This window comes from Labrus bergylta, chromosome 24 (genome assembly GCF_963930695.1).
Source record: "Labrus bergylta chromosome 24, fLabBer1.1, whole genome shotgun sequence".
NCBI lineage: Eukaryota > Metazoa > Chordata > Actinopteri > Labriformes > Labridae > Labrus > Labrus bergylta.
In genome coordinates, this window is record NC_089218.1 from 12,210,142 (window position 1) to 12,226,995 (window position 16,854).

The window sequence follows — 16,854 nt, forward strand, 5'->3', positions numbered from 1 at the left end:
TCCTGCAGGTGCTGCGTGCAGAGCTGGAGCTGACGAGGGGTAAGATGGAGGAGGTGAGGGCTCTGGCTCAGGAGCTCATGTCCACCAGAGGGGAGAACTGCCAGGCTCAGGTGGGACCCAAAGTGGAGCAGCTCAACCAGAGATTTGACACCATCGCTCAACGCATCACCTCCGGACTGGTAGGGAAGAAAAGAATCATACCCTCCTTTAAATTCTTGAAGCTATAACACACAGTCTGATGAGATTTGATTAATATGTCAGTAGATTTTTGTTTTGACTTCGGGCTGCAGCTTTAAAGGGGTTCTTTTTCTTTAATCTGTCTGGCTAAAGACTTTAATCGACCTATCCTCATAAATATACTTCAAACTCTCTCTGAATTTTTTTTAATTAAGTTCAAACTCTCTCTAAATAAACTACAAACTCTTAGAAATTTACATCAGAGGCTCACTAAATCAACTTCAGACTTTCTTGCTAAATGTTCTTCAAACCCTCACTCAACAGACCTCAAAGTCTCCAACTAAATTTACTTCAATCTGCACCTACCTCTTTGTCTAAATTTACTTTCTCTTGTGCATTAATGACCCTCCTTTCCTCCTATTTCTGTGTGCCTTGTGTGTGTGGCAGACGGCAGCGTCAGCCAAAGAGCTGGAGCAGTACCACAGCGAAGCACAGATCTGGCTGGAGCTCCTGGAGGAGGAAGTGAAACAGGGGGAAAACCTGAAAGAGGAGGACTTCCAGGAGGATAAGGTCCAACACACATACTATTGACTGTATATAAAGGTGGCTGATGTGTCTCCACCTCCTTCATCAAAAGTGAAGCCAAAATACCTCACTGACAGGCGCTGACATGTTGCATTGGTGACATGATCTGGAGCCAGAGTTGCACAGTAGACTCTGCAGCAGTTTGGACGTCCAACACACATTCATCCATAAAAGAAAGCTCTCTGCGGTCGATAAAGTCGGCAGCTAAAAGGATTAATGTGTCGGTTTAAAGCAGATACTTACATTTGTAGACAGTTTAATGAGATATGGTGGTTTTCATTACATTTTCCACTGATACGAAATGATAAGAGTAAACTTTAAAGACAGGAATCATATTTGAGAACATTTCATTTGATGTATATTTTTATTTTATAGTTTGAGCCATGTACGACTCATAATACACAAACGCTCCAAATCTTTTGGCATCACTTTTGGTGAGCGGTCATGCCATCCATTTTTTTTTTTACAGTCTGACACATAAAACAAAGAAAATGAAGGGGTTAAATTGATATTCCATGTGCACTTGTAAACCCTGTGTGTGTGTTTTGTAGGACTGTGAGGAAGGTGCAGTGAAGGAGTTACTTTTGAAAGGAGAGAATCTACAGAAGAGAGCCCCGGATCAGAACAAACGAGAGCAGATCAAACTGAAACACAACCAGCTCAACAGCAAGTACAACACCGTCAAGGTAACACACGCGCGCACACACACACACACATACACTCACACACAGAAGCAATGATGTCCCTGCTCTGTCCAAGATGATTGTGAGTGCGTTTGTGTGTGTAGGACCTGCGTGTGCTGAGAAACAGGAAGGCTTTGGCCATCGCTCCCCAGTGGTACCAGTACAGGAGGAAGTCACATGACCTGCTGGCCTGGCTGGACGACATCCAACGCAGTGTGGACCAACTGCCAGACCCGCCCGAGGGAGAGAGGGTCAAGGTGACAACACGCACACTCATGATCACACACCTACATATTATAAACACCGATATAATAACAGGCCTTCTTTCTTTTCCCCCTCCTTTGTTAAAATGAGAATATGTGTCGTCCTGGTCATCCTGCTCTTCGTCTCATATTCTCTGTGCCTTTCTTCCTTTTCTTCTCCTACATGTTCCTGGTAAATTGCATCAATGGGAAACTCTTTTTATTCCATCTTCCATTCTCCTGCTTTTGACAATGGCTTTGGTGTCGAGGCTTTCACACTTTAATTCTCTCGCTCAGAGGAACTAGTTGTACCAGGAAATCATCTTCATGTCAGTTCAAAGAAATATGATTTATCTGGGAGTTTACTGTTCTTGACCCATAGCAGGAAAGAGGCTGATTAAACTGGGCTATAAATAACATTCACATCAATACATCATTTACAAATGATTAATGACTCATATCTATCTGACTGAGGTAGTTATATTTGAATGTATGTGACAGAGTTTAATAGCATTATCATACAAACTCAAACGCTTATCAACAATTAATAAATGCTTTAAAACTCATCATAGCAGATTCATAAACAAAAACTAGAATATATTAAATCTGAAATGTATATTAAATGATGAGAATATACAACCATAGTTTTCTTCTAATATACTAATGCTATGTAGTAGTACAGATATATAAGTAGTAGTCTTACAGAATAGAAAATGTACCTAATTTAAGCATTCTTCTTACTATTTGTTGATGATGTATTCATTTATTTACACATTGCATCACGTTTTGAGTCAGAGTAATAAATCTAATGTTTACATTTTTAAATATCATTTCAGCTATGATCATAATTTAACTATATGCACAAGTTCGACAGGCCTAATGCCATCTTTTTGTTGTTGACAAATCCAATAACAAAAACTCATGAAGGTAGCTGTCTCGTCTTTGAGTGATGCCACAACACATTTTGAATGTGCATCAACTGAACCTCATTGATTTGACAGTGATGTTAATGCTACATGCAGGTGCAGCACCTTGAAATGTGCTTTGAAAAGGTTTGACGACAACTCCACGTGTTTTTTTTTCTGTCTCCACGCTGACTCTCCATGTGTGTCTTTCACTTTCAGATGATCACAATGACATTTCGCTAAGCGGACGTCTGACTCGCTCGACTCTCCTGTCATTGCCGCATCTGAAATTCCTCACTGTGTGTCTGTCTGTGTGCTCATCTATCTACCTGTCTGTCTGTCTCTGCTTCTTTTTACTCCCACTATTCCTGGCTCTCACACTCGATTACTCCACTGTACTTATTCAACCGGCCAGTGATTGTATTCCTTCCAAATGTAAATAAAGTCTCAAGGCATTGTGGGCCTCCTAATTCAAGCACCACTTTCTTATTTATATGGACTGTTCAAAATGAGACACACATCATATCATAATATACAATCTAGATACTTTGTGTATGTTTGATGCTTACAAACATGATTTCTGTCCTTTTATCAGTGTGTAGTGTCTTTGTTGAAGTGGGTGCTCTTGGGTAAATGAACGTGTGTTATTATTTTAAGTCTGTATTAATTGTCACTGTGAGAATGTGTATTGTTCCAGCACATCCACACGCCTCTCTGTGCTTAACCCCACCCCTGGGCTTAGCTGATAGTAAGTGACTTCCTGGTTGATTTCGTCCAATAGGAAATTGGCTCAGAGTTCGACAAGAAGAAGGAGGAGCTTAAGGAGGTGCAGGGCTTAGCCAATCAGCTCTCAGAGGCTGGAGCCGCCAATCTAGTGGAGCCCCGCCAACTCCATCTCAACAAGCGCTGGGTTGAGGTGGAGGGCAAGTTCTTACCCTTCAAAAGACAAAGTGTGAGTTTCAGTAGGCACGACTTTTATATCTACAGTACTAACAGAAAAAACTAATACTTCTACATAATACTACTCTATAAAGCCTTAAAATACACAGAATGAGACTTTCTGTTGTCACTAACATATAGCATGAAATTTGCCTTTAAAGCTTATGGCAAAACTATCTGACATTAATGTGGTACACAGCCTTCAGCAGACTTTTCATTTCTGCATGAAACATTTTTTAGTTCTGAAATCTACAGAAGTAGACCGTAGTTAGTCATTTATGCCTTACAACAAACCTGTTTGATCTCTGGCGCTGAGTTGGGTGCTACAAATATAAAGCAGGCAGTTAGTTTAGCCTAGCAAGAAGACTGGAAGCAGCGGTATAAAAAACTCACCCACCCAGTCTTTAGTCTTCTGCTGTTGCTGACTGGAGGGTCAAATCATACTCCTACAGGTGTTATCGATGAACTTATTTCTTACTTTGGATGGTGCTCGTTAGCAGCTTAGTGAACATTCAAACATAAATCAGGTGTAAATCTTTTAGGGTACGTCTTAAAAAGAAAGCAAAGAAGCACATTCAAAACATAGGGAAATGTAATTATACATTTATCTATCAATAAGTAGCTTCTGTAAAGATTAAATGGACTAAAATTATTATTATTTTTAGAACTAATGTATTCATTACTGGTTTTTAACATATTTAAAATGTTAAATTGGAGAATTGGTGTCCCCTCTGAAAGTTAAATGTGAATGCTTTTTTGTTTTTCTTTGCTGCATTCTCATGAACATATCTTCTGTTAACATGTGAAGCACACTCACATGTCTCTATCTCATTGGTTGCTCTGTCTGGCTCTGTGTCACTGCATGCCCCGCCCCCCTGTCATACGATCACATTACATCCATCGCTGAAGATGTATGTACACTGTCCACCAATCACATGAATCCTCCACATGCACTCACAGCACATGGTAACACATTTCAAACTTGGACAAACACACATCTGATCTGTGAGATTGGAAACTTGCAGCGATGCATTTCTTCAGGCGCGGTGAGAAATAATTCAGCAACATTTCCCTTTCAGCTGAACACTCGCTCGCTGTGCTTCAGTGTGGTACAGTAAACCTGGGAGCTGCCCAGGCCTCCGAGCTGCTCCACTCAAGCTGTTTGGGCACTTCAGTGCATTGCTCAAGGACTCTTAAGCAGTAATTAGTGCACTTTATTTCCCATACCCTCCGAGCTGCTGTGGTTACTCTGCAATCACAGAAGTGGCTCAACTTTAGACTACAGCACCAAAACTTAGAAACATACATGCAATTGATACCATATTGTGTATGTTATAAATATGTTCAATGATTTAGCTCAAGTTGACATTCACTGAAACCATCACAGCTGAGAGGTATCGATGCTAACCTTGGACCTTTGTGTAGAGTGAAACAGTTGGAAAAGAATTACCCTTAAAAATTTGACATTGCAAAATATTGACAGCAATCAGAATTGATATTTAAGCTAGTAAACATTTATGGATTTCATATTCAATCTATGGGATCTCTTTCATTTTGGGAAAACAAAACTATTTGAAGGCATTCCTCATAATTTGATGATTAAGGACTCATTTTTCTCTGTCACATTAGCCTTCTCCCTTCAGCAGAGTGATACTGCTGAGGAGACAGCACTTAAGTCCACCAGACATTTCCCCAAGGAGACATAAAACGTATCGCATCGTAAAGCTTGTGTGAAAAAAAGCACACATGCACCTTTCAGCACAGGCACATCCGAGAGAAATAACGAGAAACAAAAAATCAGATTTCAAATTGAATTCCACTTTTAAATGAAGAAAATACTATTATTCCAACTTAGTTTGAAGAACATCACCCAGAGCGACAGAATGTTATTTTTGGTGCCAGTATTGGAGTACACAGCTGGATGGGCTACATTGAACAAAATACAAAACCAAGACAAAATGAAAGCAGGAAAATTCCCACCATGCCCCACTCTGCTGAAATACCAGCACCAAAAAAAAGAGTCCTTACTCACTTCCATCTCCTCCCAGTGCCTGAGCAGAAATGTATCATTGAGAAGTGACTGCAAAGACTGTTTGTTTGGTCTCTGCTGCCAAATCAAATCTATAAATAATATCTACATGAAGCCAAAGAGCGTACAGATGTGTGTTCAGTCCAAGGAAGATAAGAGTAGACGGGTCATGAGAGTGGTAGACACAAGCTATTTTCTATCCTCTCCATTTCTAGATTACATTTATTTAGTCTACAGCCCTAAATCCAGCCTGAAATCTGTTTTAAAAATACTGTATCTCTAAGAGTGATGACATTTGGAAGCTCCCAAAGAAGTCCACCTACACTGACTCAGTTTTAAGATGCTGAAGAGGAATGTGTGTTTCCTGGCCAGAGCTAAATATTAGTCAGTCTAGACAAAGATGTCCAAACAAACCGAGAATAACGGCTTGGCTAAAACTTCCTGTTGAAAGTGAGACTCTAATCCTGGAAACTAAATCTTAAATATCCTCACAATATCAGGCTGTGTTGTTTTGTCATTGCCAAGTTGAAGTACGGTTTGTTTCAGAAGAACTAAATGTTGCTTTAAGCCTCCCCTCTCATCACTTGGATCTGCTCTGCTCTTATCTCAACGTTCAGTAATACACATTCAAACCACAAACACATGTACACACTTTAATATGTGTGTGTGTGTGTGTGTGTGTGTGTGTGTGTGTGTGTGTGTGTGTGTACACAGATCAAGCATTATTTTAGAGGGTTTATCAAGTGAAAGATGATGACGTGTGTCACACTGGGTTAAGACTAAATGAAGTCACAACTCAATTCTTCCTGTGTAACCATGACTCTTAAAAATGACTTTTAAATGTAACCATTAGAATAAAATCTCCACTTAACTTTAAACTTGAAGTCAAATGATGAGATTATATATCTTTTTAAACTATTCTCCCTCGTTTCTGGAAGAGAAAGTGTTTCTCTTCAAAGAAATATGACACATCAGATATTTGCCGGTCTATGATCTGCAGCTTGTTCAGGCTCACGTTAGTTAATGTTGCTGTTTGAACAATCTGTCTGATGTTTTCTACAGTAAAACTACATTGTAACATATCAATCCAAATAAAGAGGTCCATGTTCATAAACTGTAACATAGTCTTACTCTGTATTAAAGTAACAGTCAACATGTAGGTGCACTTAAGTACTATCTTAAGTCTATTGTAAGTATAATCACAGAAGTATAAACTGCAACAAGAACTTAACAAACTATAGTGTTCACTTCCTGCAGAAGGACCCTTTCTGAGTGACACTGTTATGTATCATTGACATGTAAATATTATTTCAAAGTGTAGTTTACATTTTGAGCTGGAACACATTTGAACTTTTTTGCTTAGTGCTTTGGCATTACAACAGCTGAAATGTTAAGAACTAATTTGCCTGCAAAATCTTAATTAGCAGATAAATGAGTAATTAGCCAATAAGTAGCTCCTCTAATGGGCCTGTTCCACCTCGTTGGTTTTATCCAAACAAAACCACTTTTTACATGTTGATTTCTACAAGGAATTCAGTTTTACTAAGAGACATGAATGCATGGTGAGAGAGTGTGCGTACATGTTTAACTCTCATTTATACTGATGATAACACCATCCCTCTTCGTCCAATGGAAACCCAGTATGACAGAGGTGTCGGTCTGCAGCAGGCACAGAGCTCATAGTAAAGGGAGAAACTGGGACATTAAAAACTCTGGCCTTTAATTGACTTCATAATGTGAACTTACTTTAATAGTTCTGCTGCTGTGACTAATCAAGTTAAGGAGGAACTGCAACACTTTTACCCACAATTAACTCACCATGATAATTAATAATAATGGTCTTTGGTAGAACCACCCTGATGATGTCATAGTGATGTCACCAAGCCCTCTGGAGCACACATTTAATAGAAGCATATTGAACATTGCTGTAGTGGAGTTAGAAACATGAGGGCGTTGAGATGTTTGGCAGAAGAATTACAGAAGTCATTGTTGGATGTGTGAAACAAACTCAGGACCAAAAGACAAAATATCTTGGTCTCTTCTACCTACATTGTGAATTTTATTGAAGCTTAATACAAAACGGCAGGAGTGCCTTCTTAATGATTTAAAAGTAGCACATTTTACCCAGCTGCCAGTTTGAGCAGCTCTATCCCTGCAAAGGATTTTCAGTCCATCAGCGAGTGAGTGAATCAGCTTTTGAACTCCATCCCACCCCTGTCTCAAATATTATTACCGTCACATCGGGCCAACCCAGAGCTGACTTGTTAGCTTAAGGCCAGCAGCAATCATTAACTTTCTGCAAGGCTGCGAATAATGCTAATGTGTGCCATTTATTTTGGGTTAATTAAAAAGTGTCATTGAAAGGGAGAGAGGCGAGCGCCCAGGTGACAGGAGCATAACAATGAGGTGAAAGGAACAGAGTGTTAATATCCCAGCATCTCGCCACTGTGGGAGAGGCAGCTTCAGTTGCAACGCGGTGTTGTGTATCATGGTCAGGGGGACATGTAATATTAATTTAAAATGTGACTTCCATAATGACCACTGAAGCTTAAATATGATCATGATATGTAATAGAGATTCAAATCTTATTAAAGAGGAATTTTACAGACTTCCTTTAACAAAGTTTAAATTGAATCCACAATGAGTAATTTATCTTTTTTTTTCATACTATGAGCTATTTTAATTCATGCCTGTCATATATAATTCTGATTTGGAATTCCCTTCTCTCTTTTGGAATAAAATTCCTGAATAATTGAAATCCCAGATTGGATATTTTCCCCCTTAAAGCAAACCTTTAATGTGGCCTTGTTAAAAAAAAAACCTAAATATAAAACAGATTTCTTTATTCATGAAGTCATATTATTTCTGTCTTTTTCTGATCTACCTCTCTAATGTGTGTGTTTGTGACCGTGTGTGTGTGTGTGTGTGTGTGTGTGTGTGTGTGTCCAGGAGTACCTAACAGAGCTGCAGGCGTTGCTGCGTTCGGTGTCAGAGACGGACTTCAAGCTGAACTCTCCTGAATACTGGCCCGCAGCGTATTATAACCTGCCTCAGCAAGAGCACTGCCTGAAGGTCAGCACTGCATTAGTGTGCTTGTGAGGGAACTACAAAAAAGTGTTTTTCAGAAAGTAATATAATTGACGAAGAAGTAGGTTAACGTTTAATTGAGCTCATAAAAATGCTCAAGAATTGTTAGGTGTGAAAGCAGAAGAATTTGGTTTTTATTTCCAACAAGAAAAATCTGAACATTTAACGATCTTGTTTAAATTAAGCAAATGGATGTGATACAACCAGAAATAAACTGAATAATTATGTTACAGTGAAAATACCACACATTAGTGGTGTCATCTTTGAGTTAAGAAGGAAAAAGTATACGGAGTGGCCGGATAATTGTTTTTTTTGTCTGCCACCCTCTCATCAATATTGCACATTCAGGAGGTGAAGGGGAGCATCGACCAGCTCAGAGGCCCAGTGGAGGGAGCGTTGGCGTGCAGAGAGGAGATGGTATCTGCCGCTCGGCCTCTGGAGGGTCAGAGGATCCAGGAGACCGCCTCCCTCCTCAACACCAACTGGGACAAACTGAATAAGCTCCACCAAGACCGACTGAAGTAAGAGGATGGAGCGAGAGCTTCAAGATTTATATATACATGCAGTGTATTTATATGAATATGATGCATGAATATTGAGTCATTTTGTGAACACGCTTGAATGAAATCTATGTGTGTGTGTTTGTTTGTGTGCACTTCAAGGCGTTGGCAGGAGTGCAACACCAAGTGGCAGAAGTTTGTTTCGGATCAGAAGGAGCTGGAGGAGTGGCTGAATGATGCCGAGAGCACTTTGAAACTGGCCGAGAATGAGCCAGCAGCACACAGACACCACCTCAGGGTAACACACACACACACACACACACACACACACACACACACACACAGACACACACACACACACACACACACACACAGACACACACACACACACACACACACACAGACACACACACACACACACACACACACACACACACACACACACACACACACACACACACACACACACACACACACACACACACACACACACACACACACACACACACACACACACACACACACACTCACACATACACATACACACACATAACCTGAAACACAAGCATTTCTCCACAAATAAAAACCCGTCTGCACGCACATTGATGATTGTTCCCACAAAGCTGCTGAGTGTATTCCTGTTGTCATTGAGTCATTCTGAATGTCCAGCGTCCACTGATGCTGCTGAAGTGCCCTTCAGCAAGACTCATGAGTCCAAACTGCCTCTGTTGTCTAACTTGCTTTCATGTTTTGTATTTTAGCATTACGTAAAAAGACAGATTCCTTGTCACAGAATGATGAAGTGACCTAAAAAGAAGTGACATGTTATGGCCTAAGACATCATATCAAGACATAATCTGGGATTCAGGACATACATTTGTGCCATCATGATTAATTTATGCTCTATGTGATGTGAAACTTCAACTTATCATCTCCTGATTAGATAACTTCCTAAAAATATAGCAAGACGACAGTCCCTGTCCTTCTCTCCTAAGCAGGATCACAAAATAATATGTGCAGTACAAAGAAGTCAGTATGCTCTAATGTTTTGGCTTCTTTTTTGGTGTGCTGTTATTCTGTCCATCTTTTTATACAGTCAATGCCATCAGGAGGCTTATATGCTTATCTTGACATACCAGCATAATTCTCAGGAATAATTGAGACCATAAATTCATTTAGAGTCTGTGACCGCAATATTGATATTTCTGTGTTTTAGACTCTTGTTCAGACAAATTGAAGATACATGAAGACTTCTCATTAGGTTTGTTTCAATGGAAAACGTTCTTACAACGGGACATTGTAGTACATTGCAGTAACATGAGTCACATGAGTGTCTTGTGTCGTCTGAATTAAACACACACATACACACACACCACTCTCACCCTGGCACATGGATGGCAGTTGTCAAGAGTAAAAGTCAGTGTGTCTGACAGTGCAGCCTCGATACCAACAGAACTCTTTCCTATTTTAGACCTTATGTAAGAATATTATGTCATCAATTTTGACATTTCAATGTTACATCAACCCCAAAAAACCCAAACTGAAGGATTATGAGTAGCAATTGAACAGAAGAGTCGAGGAATGAGTATTTACATCAGCAGGATTTAGATTAATAATGTATGAGGAATCATTTCAGCGAGGCGGTTTTGTTTTCAAAGATGTTTCACTCTAAGTTGTTTTTTAGTTTTGGTTGCTGTGGTTAAACTGATGCACTCAGCCCTGCATATGAAGCGCTCTCTGTGTGTGTGTGTGTGTGTGTGTGTGTGTGTGTGTGTGTGTGTGTGTGTGTGTGTGTGTGTGTGTGTGTGTGTGTGTGTGTGTGTGTGTGTGTGTGTGTGTGTGTTTGCATCATCAGACCTGCCTTGGCCACTTTGAGCTGCTGTGATCAGCTTTCAATGTCCACCTGCACAGACAGGGGAGCAGTGTCCAAGTGCCACTCAAGTGCCAACCTGTGCGTGTGTGTATGTGTTGTTAGAGGGCGATCAACAGAGAGAGAGAGAGAGAGAGAGATCAACAGAGAGAGAGATTGAATAGAGACAGAGGACCATCTGGCTCCTCAAATCATGAGCTGCCACCTGAACTGCACCCAATCTTAGTACCAGACACTCAGACATATTAAATTAATTTGCACTGACCTACATTGGTTTTGTGTAAACCAACGATAAATGTTCAGAGGAAATCATACAAAAAGCAATTTTCCAATTTGCTTTGAATGCATTAAAAGCATTCAGCATTATTCTCCTCGCTGTCTGTTTTAAAAAAAGAATATAAATCTCAATCCCAAACCTGTGCTCTAAATACAATGCTCGAGTAAACAGGGGAATAACTTAGCCTGGCCAAGCATAGACTTATAAATATATTATTTATGATATAAAATAGGCTACCTGTTTCCACCTGGTTTCAATCTTTATGCTAAACTAGGCTCCCCTAGATTCTAGGCTTAACAATAATAATGATTGTAATCTGAAAATTATGGGATTTTAATATTTCTATCTGGTGGATAGAAAGTGACCTGTTAAAAAAGAAAGTGAGAATTTAACTGCAAAAAAACAACATTTGGTGTTATTGACAGAATTGTTTTTGTGGTGAATTAAGGTCCTTAATTATATTACAAATTGTTGGATACCTGTAATAGCATTACATAGGTAAAAGATTAATCCTTTAGAAACTGAAATCCATGCTGATAGCCAAAAACATAAATCATTATTGTATTTGCACTTAAAAAATCCCACCTCACAGTATAACTTAAAACCACTTTAAATGAAATAGAAATATTATTGAATGTTTCACATTAGTGTGTAATATAAGGAGTTAACTATGTACTCATTAAAATGTACCACATAACGTGTTGAAGGTTTTTAACAGGTAAGTATTTGCCTTCTCAAATTTACAGGCTAAATGCTGGATTCATTATAGATTCATTAAGGGTATTTTTAGAGGTTCATGTATCATATTTTACCAAACAATACATTATAATATAATCCTCCCCCCCAAACACATATATATATATATATATAATCATCCTTCCTGTGTGTGTATGCAGGACGTGACAGAGGCCATACCTCTGCAGGAAGTTGTGTTGGGCAGAGTGAACTCGGTGGGAGAGGAGATCAGCCAGTTAAGCACACCAGACGACTCCTCGCGGCACAGAACGCAGCTCAAATTTCTCAACACTCGCTGGGCCAATGTCTGCCAGCAGCTCAATGACCGCAAGAGGAGGTGAGTGTGTGTGGCTGCAGGTCATTGATAACTCATGTTTGTGTTCCTGTTTACTAAATGCCCTTAAAATAGTCATTTATTGAATGTTTCTTTTCAATGTGTCTGTAAAATGTGTCTTCAGTGTTCTCCGTCTTTAGAGTTAGAATGTATTTTTGTTGAAGTACAACTTGTATGTATGCGTTATTAAAAGGTTGCTATGTGCCTCTGTAGCATTTCTCATCCTCCATGCCTCTGTATCTCTTGCTGCCCGCCCCTCCTGCAGGTCTGCAGAGGCGCGTACAGCAGCAGCAGCTCTTCAGGAGGACATGGGCTCCATGCTGGGCTGGTTGGACAAAGCCGAGGGTGTCCTGGCCATCCCCCTGCAGCCTGCAGAGCCCCAGCACATCAAAGACACTCTGGGCAAAGTCCAGGTACCTTGGAGACTCAACACAGCAGCTCCAATGAGCCTCTGAGCTCCATGTTTGTGTGTATGTGAGAGTGTGTGTGTTTGTACCAGTGTGGGAGTGTAATTTAATTCAGCTGCTATCACAGTGCAAATGAGATACTGTTCTTCATTATTACACTCTGCTTTGAAAAACATTTCCATGTGCTAACATGTGAGTGTGTGGGTTTGTTTAATTTGATTTGGAGGGTAATATGGTCTAAAATGAGATACTATAATGTTTCATTCTGAAATTCAACCTTGAACATACTCTATTGTTACTTGGTGTGCATTTGTTTGTGTGTGTTTGTGTAGAATTATGTAACTTGATTGAAAGACTGTCCTACATAGAGCTGCTCCGATGATTTCTTATTAAATCCACCATGTGTGTGTTTTGTGTGTGTGTGTCTGTATCAGGCACGTGTGGAGCAGCTTCCTGCCAAGAAGGCAGCGATGGATGATCTGAACTCGAGACAAAAACTGATAACACTTCCTGCTGACAGACAAAAAGACTTCAGGATCATCAACACTCGCTGGGCTCAGGTCAGCAGCTTCCACTGTGAATACTGGAGCAAACAGTACGCCAGCGTTTTGTAAACAGACAGACAGACACAACAGGGAAATGAGCAGTCAGGGCTGGTACGGAGTCTCCAGGTACTAAAGGCCTTTGTTTGTACAACGAGGTGTGCAGAAGGAGGCCAGAATGTTTCAAACTAAGAGCATCAGAGTCCCTCAGAAGTGGATTAACTCACAGATGGATGATTTTTCATTAATGTAACAGTGGTACTACTAAATCTCAGCTCCATCCACAACAGCTATAACAAGACTGCTACAAACTCTCCCATGTCTATTTATGTGTCTCCTCAGTGTGTGACTGTACAATTACTCTTAATGCAGATGACACTACTTTAGACTGTTTAAGTCTGTACAACTGTCTTTTAAAGCAAGCTGCACACATTCATCTTGAATAAATACTTTGAGCAGCTCAAATATCTGAGATGACTATTTAAAAAAACAAAAGCAACTCAGCAGTTTCACTCAGCTCTATGGACCTTTTAAGCATCTTTGTGGATATTGTTTTATTCTGAACAAATTTGAAACTTGACTTGAGATATCACAGCCAACAAGAGTCTAATGTCAACCCAAATAAATGTATCCATAGTGATTGAATATTGGTTCAAGTGTTGTGTATAAATCCCAGCCTGTATTTGTTTAGGTGTCCAGGGATCTGCCTGAGCGTCAGCTGGAGATCGAGGGTCTGCTGAGGGAGCTGGAGAAGCTTCAGGGTCAGCTGGACAACCTGTCAGGCTGGGCAGCTAGCACCAGAGCCAAGCTAGAGAGTCCTGAGGAGCCACCTGCCAGGGTAGGAAACCAACACTCAATTAGCATTAATATAATGGAAATATGCTGTATAATTAAAAAGATATATACTTCTATAAAGAAAATGCTTGTCATTGCGACTAAAACTCTCTTTCTACATATGTGTTTTCTCTCTATATGTGTCTTCAGCTCATTGAGGAAGTGCAGGTCAAGCAGCCAGAGGTGGAGTTTGTTTTGGAGCGAGCTGATCACCTGTACAAGGACAATCCTCCCAGCCAACCAGACAGGGTGAGGATATCAAACACTGTGTCAGTCACTTAGCTTTTCAATGAATGTACAGCATTCTTGTGATATATTGTCCCTCACTTATGCTATCTTATGTTGTGAAGGCGTCTGATGTCTTGTTTTTCACACAGAAAATAAACGTATCAATTGCCATCGACTTTTGATGATGGAAAAGCAACGAATACCAAAATAACATTTTTGAATGTTAATTGGGCTCGACTGATGTTTTGCTCTGTGTGAAAACATACAACACGTCTCTCTTTCATCCCATCACTGGTTCTGCTTCAAACGTGTCATGAAATCTTGATTATTTACTTTATCACTGTCGGACCGTACACATCAAGCCTACCGACTTGACTTGGAAAAGTTTAACTGAGCTGTCCTTAACTTCACTTGCCATTTCAAAGTAAAGCTTCTGATGAGATTTTCAGTACTGCCTTTGACTTTGTGTGTGGTGTCAGGTGAAATATGGAAAACTGAGGGAGGACTGGACTGTGATCCTGGAGCTGCTGCGGCAGCATAAAGAGAGGATGGCTGCTCTGCTAGTCGCCAAAAAAGCCAGTAAGAATCCATTTCCTTTAAACCAGTGTTTAAATACTTTCTTTATACAATGTGTATTTGATATATATAACATTTTTTCAAACTGTTAAATTTTTAACAATCACATAATCAGTTTGTATAAAGGAAACGTAAGTGTTAACGTATGTGACAAAATAATTCAGAAAGGAACACATGCTCAAAAAATTGTAGCATTGAAGAAGCCAGAAGTAAAGTGAGGATTTATTCATTTCTTTTGTTTTTTCAACGGTACTGGAAAGAGTGCAGAAGTATCTTTATTCTGGATCTTAATAAAGTAAGAATGTATGAAAATCCTGCTGTCTGCCATCAAATTATAGCAGACACTAAATATATGCCAGGTGTCTAATGTTAGTGCAGAGACTCATTATATTATATGCCTGCAGGCTCGAGGCAAAACTTCTCTCATAAAAAAAACTGTCAATATAGGATTTAATAATGAATAGGTTTAACTGATGAGCTGCAGGGATCATAAAGATAAACTCTGCAGACCTATTTGTGACTTTTACGCTGAAATTTCAAAAGCATGAATACGTGGTGCATTTTTATAAACACTGTCATCGAGCACATGTCCTCAAAGATGAAGTTTGACTTGGGCTCAGCTGTAAGTCTGTGAGTTCACTTGCAGGTTAAGTGCCATTTTGTGTCTCTAGCATACATTTATCACACAAATAAAGACAATAGAGTTAAAGTTTAAATGGTTTCAACATTGTGTCTGTGTTCCAGATGAAACTCTGACAGGAAGTTCCCAGCCTGAATCTGCAGCTCTTGCTCAGTTCAACAAGTCCTGGGCCGAGCTCACTGATTGGCTGACCATGCTGGATAACATGGTGCAGAACAAGCGTGTGGTGGTGGCCGACCTGGACGACATCAATGAAAACATCGGCAGTTTGAAGGTCAGGACCTCAGAGAGATCACGGCTAACTAGATTTACAGCACGGCAAACAAACTAAACTGGACTAGTTCATGTGTTCATTCACCATTGTGGATTGTGTTTCCAGTCGTCTCTGCAGGAGCTAGACCTGCGGCGCCCCCTCTTGGATAGACAGCTCACAGCGGCCCAGAACCTCAAGAACAAAACCAGCAATCAGGACACCCGCAACGCGATCACTGAGCGCAGTACGTCACACAGATGCACCGATGAACTGTCATCATGTCATGTGAAAAAGATAATTTTCTAAATTCTCTCACTAATGGAAGAAATGTACATTCCCCACTATCTCTTTCCATTTATTTTTAATTAAGGGTTGTGGTTGTCCTAGAGTCTTATAGATCTTCTTCTTACCTTTTATGGTTGTAAAAAAACATAAAAGAGCTGCACATAGGGTGACATGTTCCTTCTTTATCATTAACACACACTGTGGATACTTCATGGTGGAGGTATTTTTAAAACACTCCTGTTTGGATTTTATGAAAGATAGCAGTTATCATTTTCACCCACACTCTCCTGCTGCCTGAAATAAATCTCAGGAATGCCCCATTTATTTACATGGCAGTAAAGATATGCATGCTGCATAAAAGTAAAACAAATAACCTAAAAAAGCCATATTTTGTCTTCTATTATTGCAATAAAAAATTTTTTTAATGTCTTTGTAGTTGACAGACTTCAGACTCATTGGGAAGACTCTCAGACCAAACTCTCAGATAGGACAAAGCAGCTCCTCAACATGCTGCAGGACTCCACTGACTGGCTGGATGCCAGGAAGGGAGTGGATCATCTCATCAAGCAGGCCAATGAGAGGCTGGAGTCCTGGCAGGAGATCACATACTCGGTCGAAACACTGAAGAAACAAAACGCTGAACTGAAGGTTAGGCTGAACAGCCATTTACTGACTGCATGATTATCCCTGCATCACTGTTAACTACTGATTACTGATTTTTGTCTT

The 16,854-nt window shown here is 40.0% G+C and overlaps 1 protein-coding gene across 2 annotated transcripts in view; it reads left to right on the forward strand.

The window, feature by feature from the left end:
- Window positions 1–16,854, forward strand: part of dmd (dystrophin) — a 238,097-nt gene that overhangs the window by 161,363 nt on the left and 59,880 nt on the right. For both annotated transcript variants that reach the window (XM_065952214.1, XM_065952213.1), the window contains exons 41-57: window positions 9–179; window positions 625–747; window positions 1,314–1,448; window positions 1,550–1,702; window positions 3,374–3,544; window positions 8,510–8,632; window positions 8,996–9,168; window positions 9,310–9,445; window positions 12,191–12,366; window positions 12,629–12,776; window positions 13,205–13,330; window positions 14,004–14,150; window positions 14,297–14,395; window positions 14,854–14,953; window positions 15,695–15,864; window positions 15,970–16,087; window positions 16,565–16,776. In XM_065952214.1, the coding sequence (XP_065808286.1) occupies window positions 9–179; window positions 625–747; window positions 1,314–1,448; window positions 1,550–1,702; window positions 3,374–3,544; window positions 8,510–8,632; window positions 8,996–9,168; window positions 9,310–9,445; window positions 12,191–12,366; window positions 12,629–12,776; window positions 13,205–13,330; window positions 14,004–14,150; window positions 14,297–14,395; window positions 14,854–14,953; window positions 15,695–15,864; window positions 15,970–16,087; window positions 16,565–16,776 (2,481 nt within the window). The remainder of the gene's footprint in view (window positions 1–8; window positions 180–624; window positions 748–1,313; window positions 1,449–1,549; window positions 1,703–3,373; window positions 3,545–8,509; window positions 8,633–8,995; window positions 9,169–9,309; window positions 9,446–12,190; window positions 12,367–12,628; window positions 12,777–13,204; window positions 13,331–14,003; window positions 14,151–14,296; window positions 14,396–14,853; window positions 14,954–15,694; window positions 15,865–15,969; window positions 16,088–16,564; window positions 16,777–16,854) is intronic.